Raw genomic sequence first — 15,547 nt, 5'->3', positions numbered from 1 at the left:
CCTTTTTAAGAATTAGGTTTAGTAGTCTAAATGTAACGACATTTAAGGTCAGGCTTAGCCTTCTGCACTTGGACCGACCAGGATGTTTCATAATTTATGAGTAATGTATTTTGTCACCCTCTTTCGCATTTAACCTCATTCAGCTATTTTATGCATGTTCATGCATCTCTTAACGGTTTTACATGATTAATCTGATATTGGATTGGTGCTGAGTGCATCTCAAACACCCATGCATCTACTGACGTGCCATTTGGCAAAAATTAATGTCAAGTGTTTTCTTGATTGCATAAAGCATACATTATTTCTGCCAAGTGCTTTCAATTTGTTTTGACATTTTTTGGACGTGTCATATTCTAAAAAATGAATATGAAACCCATTGGTAGCCAACAAAATGGTCCTTAATAACATTATCTGAATGAGGAATAAACTAAAGTTTGGGCAGGTAGCAGGCCTGTTCATTTGTGATGCTCCGGGGGTTGACCGAGATGTCGAGTCCAAAATAGCTGTTGCAGACAGTTGCAGGGATGAGAGGGGTAGATGTAGCCTACGCTGACGTCAATAAAAACAGTCATTTTCTAAGCGCTGTCAAACCAAACCCACGCCATGAGAGATGGAGGTAAGCATTTGACTTCCGGTCCACTAATTTAAAAAATAAAAGTTTTGTGACTAACCATAAATGTTGAAGAATCCCTGCTGTTTGTCAAGAGCTTAAAGGCCAACTGTTGGCCAGACAGGTCCAAATTATTTGCTTTTAGTTTTATGTCCGGTTACAACAACAATGGAAATCCTATGCAAACTTCTAATAAATTCATCAATCAATAGGCTACATAGACAATATTTATTCATTCAGAATGAACTCATTCCGAACAGAGATTCATATAGGCCTAGCCAGTAGCCAACCGTTTACATATTACGAAATATAGGCTATAATATTCTGATTCAAACTGTATCATTTACCTAGGCTGGTTTGACATGGTTATTTTTTTCAGTGAGGATGTCAAGTAACAAGTCTTAAAACGGGGAGCGCGAGAAGACCGGGGGGCGGGGACCCACACCCCACACAGCCCAGACGATGAATATGGTCATCGTCCGCTCTATTTTGAAATCAACTGACCGGAAGCCAAACGCTTACAATCTTCTGACATGATGCGGGTTTTGTGGTTTATTTAAGCTGGCTTGACGGAGCTTGAAAACATTACGCACGGCATCGCGGCTGCTGGACCATACTAAACTCCAATCGACTGAAATAATTATTCAACAAGCCCGGAGAATGGAGCGAAAGGGACGCTCTTCGCTGCAGGTTTTTAACCATTAAATGTTGTCTAACATTTGGATGTTGCGCGCTTGGTGTCATGTCTCATGCCATTCCCAAGTCAACCGTGCCACTGCCCATCTCGTTTCCTTTCATGTTTCCCCTCCTCAGTTAAATGGTCGCTTGTGCAATGATCAACCATAAATAACAGTTTATTGATGGGTTATTATCGTAAGAATCATGCGTCGAAGCACACCTGGCACATGATGTGATGATCAAACACAGAATCATTATTGCCTCTCATAGTCTCGCTTCCTTGTTGTGCCTATAATAACTATAACTGGTGTGTATTTCATTAGCTTCGACTAGTGATTCTTAATTAGCATTTTTTTTGTCACATTTTCTATGTATATTTTCATTCCCCCTTTATTCAATCTCCAGCAGGCTACCGTATGGGGGCGCAATAGACTGCTGTTTGTGGGGTCTTTAAACCTCCTATCTACCATGACCACATAGCCTACTGGTTTCAAACCCTGCCAATTTAGTTATTTATTGAATATTCATTCACATCCATCCTGCAAGCAAAATGCAGACAAAGGAGCCTGTTAGTGGGCATCAATATCGAATCATTCGATTGAATATATTGAATCTGGGTTACGGCATCTCCTTTACGCGCACGCTCCTGTGCTGTTTTCCCCCTATCCACATAATCGTGTTATTACTGTAGTTGCTTTTTCGATCACAGGAAACCGAAAAGGATGACAGAAAATCGAGAAGGATGGAAGGCACTGCGTACGAGCGCTGTAAAAAGCAAATGGCAAGAGGAGGAGGATGCATCTGTGGTGCTCTACGCTTTTAGCCTCTTTACAGTGCTGCCTTGTCGAATCATGTTCAAGCAGCATTGTACAGGGCTATGATAGCATAGAGAGCTGGACGTCAGCCAAGCAAATGACATCATCCATTGAAAAACAACACAAACCCCTACAATGGTGTCGTGTGGTTACCGCTCATCTATTTAAACATGGACTGGGTTGGCTTGGCTTGCCTTAATCTGTGGCTCACAGTAGGCCTACTGCCACTAATGCACTGGTTCCCAAACACTGGGCCGGGACCCTTTTGTGGCAGACACCTTTTTATGGGTCCTTTACATTTTTATTTCCTACATTTAGTTTTTAATTATTAGACCTAAATATTATTTAAAAACATAAAAAACATCCCCCCAAAAGCTAAGATGTTTGTTAATAAAGAAAAAAATGCAACGATTTGAATAAGTAGTTAATAAAAGAAAATCTAAGAAATTCCATACATAGGAAAACATAGTAGCTCTACAAGCTCACAACGTTGCTGTTTTCACTATAAGGTACCGGGCAAATGTCTAATTTCTCTTTTGGGTCTTGAGCTAAAATGTTTGGGAACCACTGTGCATTTTTGACAGTTTTCTAGCCTATTATTATCTGAAATACATCAACTCTGGAATTACATTAATCAACAGCCGTAACATTGTATGCAAATGGAGTTTTCCATCTGTCTTAAATTAGTCACTGGAACCCCAACAGTCAAGTCACAAATATATTATTGAACTGACTAAATACAACTGGATTGTGGTTAGCCTGGTAAACTAGACTTGATTTTGAATCAGAAGGCAGGAGGAGCCTGGTTTAGATTGTGGTGCCTGCTGCTGTGGAATCATGTGGATAATGCCTGGAATCGGAATGTCTGAAATGTAATGCATCAAGTGCTTTTAAACAGATATGGTTGTTATTTATTAATGATTTGTTACATTTATTTAACTAGACATAGCCTGTGTGTGTGTGTGTGTGTGTGTGTGTGTGTGTGTGTGTGTGTGTGTGTGTGTGTGTGTGTGTGTGTGTGTGTGTGTGTGTGTGTGTGTGTGTGCGTGCGTGCGTGCGTGCGTGCGTGCGTGCGTGCGTGCGTGCGTGCGTGCGTGCGTGCGTGCGTGCGAGCACATGTGTGTGCCGATTGTAAACTGAGTGCTCAACTTTCCCTCTGTGCGCTGACTGCTGACCCTCATACTGTTTGATAAGGGACATGAGCCTTGCCAATAAGGGTTTGTTGTCACTTCTACAGTAATTACCCAATTAATTAATTAACGTTGAGGAGAGGCTAGATTTACACTTTTACAGTGAGCCCTCAGTATATGGAGAGACTTCATTAGTGTACTGTACAGTCCTCCCAATCCAGCTTTGTTTTGGCACTTGTCAATGCTCAGTGTGGCCGCATGTAAATAAAGTTATTATTACAATGTGCTGAGAGAATCAAGCCCAATGGCATTTGCTTAGAGAGGATGAGGACTAGAGTGCAGGCATAGAATGTTTAGTACCACAGATTATGAGACATTGCCACAATGTTGTGAGAATCTTTACTTTACAGTATTTACTGTTGTCTCTCCTATGGCATTGCGACATGTCCTCTGAAACCTTTGGTAACCAACCAGCATCATGCATTGTATTGTGATGTAATGAAGACCCATATCTGCTCTTTCACAGATATTGTCAGTGTCACACATCACATAAGGAAAATAAAGTGCACAATATAAAACGTACAAAATACAAAATCCATTCATTTATTTTATTACAAATCAATATTTCTGGTGATGGCCATGGGACGTGTGTGTGTGTGTGTGTGTGTGTGTGTGTGTGTGTGTGTGTGTGTGTGTGTGTGTGTGTGTGTGTGTGTGTGTGTGTGTGTGCCCGCGCGCTCCACTGACTAATGTAGTCCAATGCTTGACCCTTCCTAGTCTGTAGAGGCAAGAAGAGTTTGCACAAGTCAAATCTTAAGTGCTAAATGAACACTCAGGATTTTGTTTGTGGTCAGGCACTTAATATCCTCATTGGCTGCAGCTCAGACAGGGTTGCAGGCCATTCTCATTGCAGGAAGTGCACTTGAGGGCTTTGAAGGAATCTGTGAAGCAGTTGCGAACTACAGACATCTTACTGCCATGGCACATGGGGCAGGGGATGAAGGCATAGCCCCCACAAATCTGGCACGTGTGGGGCTGCTGAACCCTCTGGGGGAAAGAAAGAACGACCAGAGTTTGAATACAATTTCGAAAGGTGGAAACTATATGCACATATAGGCTCTAGTAACAACATTGACACCAAAATAATGCATATTATATTTCAGTATCAGGGTTCTCCCCATCTCTCCAGCTCTTTAGAAAAGAGGAAATACGTTTTCAGGTTGAACACCATTGTCATTCCATCAGGAGAGATCTCATTTATCACCTGGACCTTTATGTTACAATACCAATTTTGTCTGCTTTTTTCCATCACTTCTAATTTCAATTGTATCTTGTATGAGTTCACTCTCCTGATTTGATAACATTGGTATCCCAAAGTTTACTTAAGAGCTGGAGAGAAGAAACCAAAGCTATAATTACTGCACATTTAATAGTACCCTGAGTACTAAGTAACCCAGGGTACTTAGTAAACTCTGAGTGCTCAGGGCAACATGCAACCTCGCCCTAAAGGGCGAGGTCGCGCCAATTCTTGGCCATCTGGCCAGTGATGTATATCGGACCAGTTACCCAAATATGGAGATCTATATATAGTACATCCCTTTTATGCCCATACATGGAGATCCCTGTCTGAACCAGACGCACAGATATGGGCTGTCTTCCTCCATATATGGGCATTCTCATATGAAGTCCAGTTAGATATAGGCTTAATATTGATGGCATCAGGGATCTCCATATGGGCATAAAAGGGATTCTGTTAGAGTGGTTCCCATGACATCACAACATACAATATATTTTATGCCCATACATGGAGATCCATATCTGAACCAGCCACACAGATATGGGCCATGTCTTGGCCATTTGGCCAGTGATATATATCGATGACATCAGGGATCTTCATAAATGGGATTCTGGGGAATACCAATATATGGACTTTTACATAGGTGATGTCACCTGTGATATCTGTGATGTCACAGTGATGTGTCAAGGGAACCAACCCATAGACTGTAAAAACAAGACAAGCTGTGACATTTCTCACGTCGCAATTATTTTAGAGTAAACATTTCAATTTCAAACAAGTCAACTTGGAAAGATCATGTTTTAGAATAGAACTCTCCCTAAACATAGGAATGCATACATAAACCCAGACAGCCAGCCATTTTAACCCTTTAGTCTTTGCAATTGTCAAGCAGAGAGCTTTGTGTTCTGATGTGAATACTTTTGTGAGGTCTGACCTTAAAATGATAGTAAATGTCTTGAGCAAAGTGCATATATAATGTTAACAGTTTGAGTTCAGGCCGGGTCACACAATTTCAGTTTCTATGACAAGGTTGTTGCACGCTAAAGTATAGCCCTAAATCTAAACTCACTCCTTAGTGGAATTTGACTCTCGCCATTTTGACACACACATTCCTTTCAAGTCTGTAATTGCATAAGTCAGTGTTTTTCTGGTCACTTGATACTGGTGAGTGGAGGCTTTTGGGTTCAAATCAGGCCAATGACCAGTGACCAAGAGGCCCTCCTTTGCTTACATTGCACTACTACAGTGCATTATGATCTGCTTGTGCATTTTAATTAATGTGTTGGAAGTAGAATCAGTAGCAAGCATTCTATTACTAGCGGTCAAATATTGATGTGCATGGCACTTGAGTCTTGACTGATCTTTTATTGATGCTCTCATTGAAAAGGGAAAACCGACAGCTCTTGTTCTCAGTATGTTCATCTCAATGGCTTAAGGCAAACAAGTGTGAAAAATATATTATGATTTTATAAACACTGTATACATGATCAAATCCAACATCAAATATGAATATTTAAACACATTCCTGTGTTAACGGAGACATTTCCAAAAGCAAACACTTACCTCGATTTTTGTTAGAAGATCCTGAAGTTCTCCTGATTCATTCATATCCAGTATCTTCTCTGCACCCTGAAAGAAATGGTGGTGAATGGATGCCGAATTGTAGGATTCAAATTATAAGTAAAAACACTAACCCCAAGGTAGTGTCCATCGATGAACACCACTGGTAGGGAGGGGGGCTCTCCCACACGCTTGCACCGTTCTTCCAGGTCCTTGCCATACTCGCTGTCCAGGGCAATGTTCTTCTCAACAAACTTCACCCTGTGGTTCTGGAAGATCTTCCGCACCAGCTCACATCTCTCAAAGGTAGTTCTGACCACTCTGAAGCTTGTAGTGTAGATCACAATCCGTCCAAACTCAACTGATAGTTCCTGCTGGAGGAAGATGAAGCATCATGAAAATGTTGTTTCTTGCTTTTGTCACAGGTAAACTTTGAAGAGATAGAAACAATATTTTCAAACACACACACACACACACACACACACACACACACACACACACACACACACAAAATTCAAGAGGCCAGACATTTCTCTAAAGGGCCATTTACACTGAGCACAATAACTATAAGTATAGTTTTGAAAATCGTTAGTCTATTGGATGGCAATGTTCACATTCACTGACTATAAAACAAATACAATGGTGAACGATATAGTTATAGTTATCACGGTAGGAATGGTGCTTTACCCTTTGCCAATATCAACTTCACCCCAATAAAGACATTTTGCATTTTTGGTAAATAGTACTTATAATGTGCCTAAGGCATTATAACAATCATGTGTGACAACTTAAAACTATTATGTACAACGTATTATAAGTGCTGGTCATAATGCATTATAAGCTTATAGTGTACCACACCAACACCAACTTGGGACTCCTGAATCGCTGCCCTCCACATTCTCCTATCTATAGATAGCATCAGGGTCTTGAGATCATAGTTATTAGCTAAGCTGTCACGTTGCTGTGCTTCTACGTATAGGTGGTGTGCTTCTTGCCTTTCCAGGCTTTGCCCTGGGTTCCACAGTGTCAGTTTCCTTGCCACTAGTTCCGGGTGCCTGACGCAGTGCCATGCAGCCTCATCCTCTCTCTAACTTTTTCTGTGACCCCGTATGTAGAGGACTACATTTCTGGCCTCGAGCACCATCCCGTTGGCAGTGGCAATGGTTTTGTCCTCTGTGTTAGTGTTACACCACATTAAAACTACTTAACTTAGTTAGTTATAAAGTGTCTTTGTTGCAGATTGTTATGCGTAATTATAAAGATTTAGTGTGTTATGATGCATTATAAGTGCATTATAATGCTTTATAATGCATTATACCGTACATGTCATTATGATGAATCATATACCCAACCTTAATTGCGACCGTAAGGTCGCAGTTTAGTATCAAAACCTCCACCGGCCGTCCGTCCGTCCGTCCGTCGGTCGGTCGGTCGGTCGGTCACACGTCACACGTCACACCTTTGCCCTGCTCATATCTGGGCTCGTTTGTATATTGTATGACATCACGCCACATCATCGGCTGAGGACTGTGTGATGTCATCATATCTCCATATATGGAGACATAAGTTGCTCATGCCCAAATATGGGCTGGTGAGGTCAGACTTAGTGTGATGCGTAGGTTATCTCCATATATGGAGATTCAACTTCAATGAGTAACCATGGCAAATCACACCGTACACAAATGACCCTTATATAAGACCGGCATTATCTACCGACAGCTGCTATAAGCCAACCCTGGCGATAAGGTCTGAGTCGAAGAAATGCTTCTTTCCTGGTATAAGACCGGCATTGTCTGTCGTACATTTCGGTCAATTCCAGTGGGGATGCCATTGAAAAGTTAATCTAGTTGTACAAAGTAATCAAAGAATGGGTTGACTGGTAGGCTGGTTGACTGCTTTATCTGTGGAGAGTGTATGTCACTGAGAGTCCTTTTATAGCGATTGAAATCATGATGAGGTCACGATGAGTCATCTATGCCCAAATATAGATTTCTAGGTCAGATGGCCCATGGAGTTTGTGATGTCAAACCTAGCAACCCAATATAAACAAACCTGATGTCAGACCTGAAGTATCCTTTTATACCCATATATGGAGATACAGAGATCTCCATATATGGGCATATTAGAAAGCCCATATATGGGCATATACGGATGACATCAGGGATATCCATATATGGGCATAAAAGGGACAAGGGCTTACAGTTAAGAGATCTCCATATATGGGCATATCAGAAAGCCCATATATGTTCATATACTGATGACATCAGGAATATCCATATATGGGCATAAAAGGGACAAGGACTTACAGAAAAACTTGAAATGGGTCGTTCTGCATAGTACTTGGGATTTGTTGATGTAAATGTTCACATAGAGTGTAATAATTGGTAAAACAAACTTTTGGCCTATTTGTGGAGATAAGCGACCAACGGTCGCTTATCTCCCGATTAGGGAGTCTTACTGGTATAAGTGTTATAATGCCTTATAAGTGCATTAATGCATTATAAATGTGGCCTTAATTAAACCTGACCTTAATATAAAGCCTGACCAGGATTTCATTACAGCACAAATTGTGAACATGTGTAGAGGAATTAATGTTGATAGAAATTAGCTGTGTGTTCACGCACACATTTTAAATTGTTTATGCTTTACATAAAGGACAAAGACTCCAAAATAACAATGCATTTACATAGTGACATATGACATACCGGTACATGACAATATGTCTAAAGAAGGATAGCCCTGCTGAGAAGTGACAGTGACAGACATTAATTAATAAAAGGCAGTCCAACATTACACAACAATATCTGCAACGGTCCAGGCAACTAAGCTCCAAAATAGCCTGACAGCGCGCCGCGGGTTCGAGTTCCGGCCTTGCAGGTCACTCCTCATCTCTCTCCCCATTTCCTGTCAGACTACTATCCTATCAATAAAGGCATAAAAGACCCAAAATAAATCTTTCAAAAGTGTCCCCCCTGAACGGCCTGTTTGATAGCCTGGCATCAGCCAGACTGATAACATGGATTCACTCACATGTTCCTCCACGGTATGATGTCTGGACTTCGGCCCATAGGGAGCGAGTATGAGAAATCAGAAAATGACCGGGTCAATCAATGTGTTTCAACTGAACAGTATAACACACTACACAGTCACTGATTGGCCCGGTCATTTTCTGATTTCTCATACTTTTTACCTATGTTCCGAAGTCCAGCCTGATCAGTACTGCGGAGGAACGTGTGAGTGAATCTACGTTATCAGTCTGCTAACGCCAGGCTACCTGTCTATGCGTGTGTCAGGTTCTTGATCTGACCAGAGCTCTTTAAAGGACTTTTGGTGTGAAAAGGCACCCGAGAGTTGCGCTGAATGTGGTGACCTATTGTTTTCTGTTCGGGCCACTGGCTGCATCCGTTCCAGCAGACGAGGCTTCCAGCAGACAAGGTCACGTGCTGTCATTCGGCCAATCATCAAAAGGTCGCACAAACGCCACTTTTCGATCCCGACTATGTATCGGCCATCTGCTGTTTCACATTCTGTGGCAAGAATGTCCAGGTCATCTGTGACCTCATAAAACATGTTTCATACATCAATAAAGCAATAAATCTAACAGTCAATATCAATGTAAAGTGTTGTAAAGGGTTCTAGTTCCAACATGTCCATGAAGGTGCTCCAAGTGATTTATTATTATTATTATTATTTTGTTTTTTTGTGAAATGTTTCAAGCTCAATTCAAATTGTAGTCTAATTGCTTGAGGGTTTGTTCATGCAGTCGGGGTCTTTCCATCTCTTTAATAAAGAGGTGGGTTGCCAATTTAATCCAATCAGGAGAAAGAGAGTCCATTAATCAGCTTCAGTTTTATAGTGTTCCAATTTCTTTGCGTCATCAGATCCAATTTCACTTGTTTATCCTCTATCCTGTATGAGTTGTCTCTCCTGATTGCATATATATCCCAACCTGACTTGCCTTGCCTAGCATGGCTATTCTTCCTGGGGTCCGTCACCACATACAGTACACATCATGTACTACAACATACAGCATACAATACAACAGATATGACAGACAGAAAATAGCTCACTTACAAAAGTTGAGAAGTACAATTTTGATAGAGGCATACGTGAGACCCTATCATTGAACAAACACTCTATAGCAATGATTATCAGAATATACAGATATTTAACTCTTACATTTTAACAAAAGAAAATCACATACTGTATCTTTAACAGTCTGGATTTTACAGTGTAGGTGTTACTTAAGAGCAAGCCTATCATTGTACAGGGAACCTAGAAAGCGAAGGCTTGAGAATTCATTAACCTGATTAGGTTCTCCTGTAACACTTACCGAAATGCATCATTAATCTTTAATTGAACCATGACCTTGTCCACTTTTGTAGTCTTTTGTGTTATACATCTATGTAGGCTAGCTTTGACCAGACTTATATTTATATAGTTTTTATGTCTACATGCAGCTATACCTATAACAAGATATACAGTATGTTTTAGGTCGCAGTTTACTATGAAAACGTCACATCTTGTCTCCGTCCGTGTGCAGCTCGGTTTGACGCTCTGATATTACCATCACTGAGATGTCAGGGGAACCTCACTAACAGAATCCCTTTTATGCCCTTATAAAGAGATCCTTGATGTCATCAATTAAGCTCATATCTAACAGGACTTCATAGGGGAATGCCCATATATGGAGGCCACATCGGCCACATACCACACTAACATAATCCATATATGGGCAAGACAGATGGCCAAGACAGCCCATATCTGTGTGTCAGATGTTATAGACGTCATAGGTTCTTTCACATAACGAATAACTGAGTAAGCATGTTTGGGCTCTCACAGCATGGATCTCCATATATGGGTATCAGGGGTCTCCATAGATGGGTAACTGGTCCGATATAGTCGCACCTTAGGTGTCTTACTGGTAGTTATGTCTGCATGTACAGTGGCTAACTTTAACCAGACGTATAGGTTATGTCTACAGGTAGCTGTTTTAAGCAGACTTATATTTATACAGGTTAGCTTATGTGTACATGTAGATACCATAGTAACCTGACTTCAATGTTTATAGAGGGTAGCCTATATGTGTGTAGGTCTACATGTAGATACCATAGTAGCTACTTTTAACTTCAGTCTGAGCAAAAGGGGAAGTCAAAGACTTACATTTTAAGTCCTTGACCTCCCCTTGCTAAAGTTTTTTAAACTTTAGCAAAAAATAAACTCCTTCCACCTCCGTCTTCACTCAAATGTTTCTATTTGTCTCTCTTTTACATTATTTATCTATGAAAGAGTAAAGAGGACCATCAGTTTTGTTACGAATGCCTGAATCATAAATGTATTTATATAAAGTTATTTACAGTATAGTGACACACACTTACAAGTGAAAGTCCTGTTTTCAAGTCATTCTTAATAAGTCAAAGTAAAACAATATTTGCATTTGCATTACTTACCGTACCAAACATACAATTATTATGGCCCATTTCACAATAATTATTAATGGATGCATTGGATTATTATTATTAGGTAATGCATTATGTGTTCATTACTTTATGGCTGGTAAAGATGAGGTGCTGGCATGGTAGCTTAAACTACAGTATAATAATACACCAGTTACTGCAAAGTACATTACCTAAAGCTGTCAAATAATTAACAGTACAATGTTTGCCTGGAAGTATAAAGTATCAAAAATTGAAATACTCAAGTAAAGTAAAAGTACATCACAATTGTACTTAAGTAGCCTATTACTTGAGACTTGAGTAAGTGTACTTACCGTACCTTCCATCATTGACTGTGATGGAAGGTATTATGACAAGTGACACACCCATCACACATTTCAATCAATAGTAATCTATACTTACTCCATTGGATGGTGGCAGATTTTCAAACAACACTTGACCCGCGCTCACTTTGTGCTTGACCCCCCTCACAGTCCCGTTCTTGCTTAGGATGTTGACCCTCCTGGTGGTGAACGTCCGGTCTCTGGAGGCCCCGGCATATATGAGCAGCTCATCAGGCTCGCTCTCACTGTCGTCCAACTCAGAACCCAGAAATCCATAGAGTTGTGCACTGGCATCACCACTTGTGGACGGGGTACTGGCCCTCTCCGCATCCGAGTTGCTGGTGCAGTCCGAGTCCAAGGAGTCAGATGGGCCCTCATCCTTGAACATCTCCTTCAGAACCCGGCCGCTGTTGCCCGAAGCCACGCGGAACCTCACCCGCTTCTGTGGCTTTACCTCCTCCTGCGTCAACATCGTCTCCTCCATTGGTAAACCGGCAGCAGATTACATGATCTGTGATACCGCTGCCCAATCCCTTCCCTCTCATTCGAAGCTAAACGTGAGGGCCAGACAAACTATTTTCTCCCCGTGGATTACCCGGTATGTTTAATCCTCACAGTTTGAACAGTTCTAAAAATGACTGAGAGCCCGTAAGCCGCTGCAGTCAGAGCCACCCAGCCAGTAAATAATGCATGTCTTCCTACCATGGCAACTGAGAAAGGTAACCTCTAGTAAACTGATAGTTGCTTTTGAATTATTCATTACAATTTACACAGTTTTCCCTTTGACAGAAAGATTTTAATGTCCTGACCTTATTTGCTTCAATCAAACTACAGCATTATTCACTCCTGAAATTCATAGGCTGAAATGAAAGCAACCTTTCCATATTTCACAGTACAATCTCACAGCAGTTAAGCAGTTGCCTCTTCTTCAAACTGGTTATATAGGACAGAGGTAGTACATTTTATTATTTCCGGGATTTGTACATCAAGGCAGCTACTAAGAATTAAAATAATGTTTGTTATTTGTTTGTTTGTGTGAGGTTACTGACACATTGTAGCTGCTCCACATTCATGTCAACTTAATAGAAACATCTGTCTTCTTGTATTCTTCTCCCTGTTGGAATAAAGCAAATGATTTGCATGTTTGTGTGTATGCTACACAGTAGGCTATGTAGTATATGCAAGCAATTTTCTGCAGTAGCAAAGACAAGGATATAATGTATTAATGAAGACTCCTCTGTGTGCCTTCTCAAGCCACACACATGAATGAATGACATAAGCTACTTCCGCCCTTTTGTCTCCTCAGCTCTACACACTCCGCCCTCCTCTCCCTCTGCACTCGGGGGAAGTGTCTGTGGTTGCAGCCAACATGGAGGAGGAGGGAGATAGGGCAGGTGTTCACTGGGCGTCAAAACGCAGTACAAGCGGATGATGGGACCATATAATGTGTCACTGCTAATGCAGTACAACAGGGCATCCACAGAGCCAGTTTTTCGTGTCACAGGTGATGAAGTGGCTCCCCAGGAAATGTGACACGTCAGCCTATTGTGGTGACAACACCACTCTGTTTGAATGGCTTAGTCTGGCCTCCAGAGGTAAACACTGGCCCTCCCCACCTCCACCCCCCCCCCCCCTATCCCCATCCTTTCACCTGTTCCAGTTGCCTTAATGCTGATGGAGTGGGAAGAAGGCAGTGGAGGGGTGGTGGAGGCCAATGTCTTTACCAGCATCTCCCAAAGCCCTGATGACTTAAGCTTGATTTGTACTTTGTTGTACGAGGGATTATAAATTAAGCGTTACATTTACATTTTACTAAAGCATTTGTCTAAAGCTGTCATTCAGTGACTCAGAAAGACTGCAAAGGTCAAGTCATCACAGGCCAGGGCTCTTACAATATTCTTCTGAACCTAGTAGGATCCTAAAGGGACACTGTAACAATTTTCAACAGTTCTGAGATCTCCATATATTTTTGAAGATCCAATGTTCCATTAGCAGCTGCAAAACTGCGAAGTCTTCTGGTTGTCCTTTGGTTCCATTTTGTACACTCTCAGAGCTATTTAACACTTTGGATTTGAGGTAATGGTTTAATTTCACCTGAGGTCATTTAAAGGCACACGCTATGCTGAGTCATTGAACTATTTTATCTCATTTAAGCACACCCAGACAGAGGCTGCTCTGTTGGTGATAGTCTGTGACCTAAGGCCCTGCCCCTCAGCCCTGCTCATCAATAGTGCTAATGTGGCTTCACCAATCGCCTGCGCTGCCATTAAAAATAAATACAAAACCAAATGGATAATGGCTTGGTTAGAGCTCTTCAATTCCCGCCGCCATCTACCACATTTGTTGCACTATTATTGATTACAAGAGCTCTAAGAAACAAGATGAGGAATGGTTTTAATTTTGGGTGATTCAAATAGACCATCCACATTGTGGCCAATGCCTGCCTGTATTGTGAGCAGTTGTCTATCAGACACTACCTCCTTCCCCCACTACTGTCCACCAGGGGGCAGACTGCAATTCCACAAAAGCACTGTCCTGTCACTCTCTAGACAGTCTAGAGCTTTAGACAAGGACTGATGGCTGCATCTAGATGCCTGTCTGGTTCAGTCCCCAGAGCTGAAGCAGGGATCAATATCTCTCAATGACAAAATCACTCAAACCTAGTGAACTGGAACCAGAGAAATATAACTCAACAGCTGCTCAATAAAGAGGCCTGTCATGAAATATGTGTATAGTAGTAACCATAGTGGTTATGAGGGATTGATGAATGGTGAACTCATACAAATAGGCGACATGTTTATGACAGAATCCTTATTTTTCTCCTTTTACAGTGTAGGCCTAATTTGAACGCGTTGGTTTGTTTGAATAGGATGGGAAGTAATGCAATTCAAACTCATATTCATTGCTAGTTGTCCCTCTTTCATGGTACACGATGGACCCAAATGAAGGAAAGGCCTGCCAGTAACTGAGTAAAACCAAGTTTCAACATAATAAGAATAAGAACAGGGACAAAGACGGTGATAGACAGTGAAACAGACAAAGAGGAAGAGAGATAGAAAGTGAGATCGAGATTCGAGACACAGAGTGACAGGGAGACATATACGTCACATGACCAGTCTCAGTTCAGACTTGCAAACATAGGAACATCTCCCTATTGGTTGGTATCTTTATAATCATTTTGTCTGTTATGTCAGTTTAGATAACTCTCTGGCAGTTACCATGATTTCTGATGAAGTTGATGAATGTTGAAATTAATGGCAGCTGAAAAGAGAACAAATGAAAAGATTCAAATTAGGGTGTTTTTGTGACACACGTATATGTATTGCCCATCTGTATTCAACAACGTTAACCAGAGTCATTGAAAATACATGGTTAACCACTGAGGCCCTTAATGATTTTGTAATGATTTCCATTTGCTGGCATGGTTAGATGAATGCTGCTATGTAGTTCTGGCCTGCAGGGCTGTTGATTTGTCAGAGCACTCAACCTTTGACCTTCCTTAGCTTGAGGCAGACAGAATTGATAGTGTTTTTCAAACAGAGTGGATAGAGACACTAAAGTGATCAAGCCAAAGCCACAATGGCCTCTTCTGTAATCTGTAAAATCTTCTTGGCCAAAAAAAGAAAGAAAAACAGACAATCACATAATCATATAGGCTAATGACATTCCAGTTTTCAC

The 15,547-nt window shown here is 41.2% G+C and overlaps 1 protein-coding gene across 1 annotated transcript; it reads right to left on the bottom strand.

Moving 5' to 3' along the window:
* Positions 1 to 4,100: 4,100 nt before the first annotated feature.
* grxcr1a (glutaredoxin and cysteine rich domain containing 1 a) lies at positions 4,101 to 12,353 on the bottom strand (the record flags this gene model as incomplete). Its single annotated transcript, XM_080746462.1, has 4 exons — positions 4,101 to 4,280; positions 6,094 to 6,159; positions 6,225 to 6,464; positions 11,949 to 12,353. 4 exons carry the CDS (start codon positions 12,351 to 12,353, stop codon positions 4,101 to 4,103), a joined length of 891 nt encoding a protein of 296 aa, XP_080602588.1.
* Between the last annotated feature and the right edge of the window lie 3,194 nt (positions 12,354 to 15,547).

This window comes from Nannobrachium achirus (assembly GCF_963921795.1).
Source record: "Nannobrachium achirus genome assembly, chromosome: 17".
Classification (NCBI taxonomy): Eukaryota; Metazoa; Chordata; class Actinopteri; order Myctophiformes; family Myctophidae; genus Nannobrachium; species Nannobrachium achirus.
Note: the sequence above shows the minus strand (reverse complement) of the source record. Positions and strands in the feature narration are given on the sequence as shown.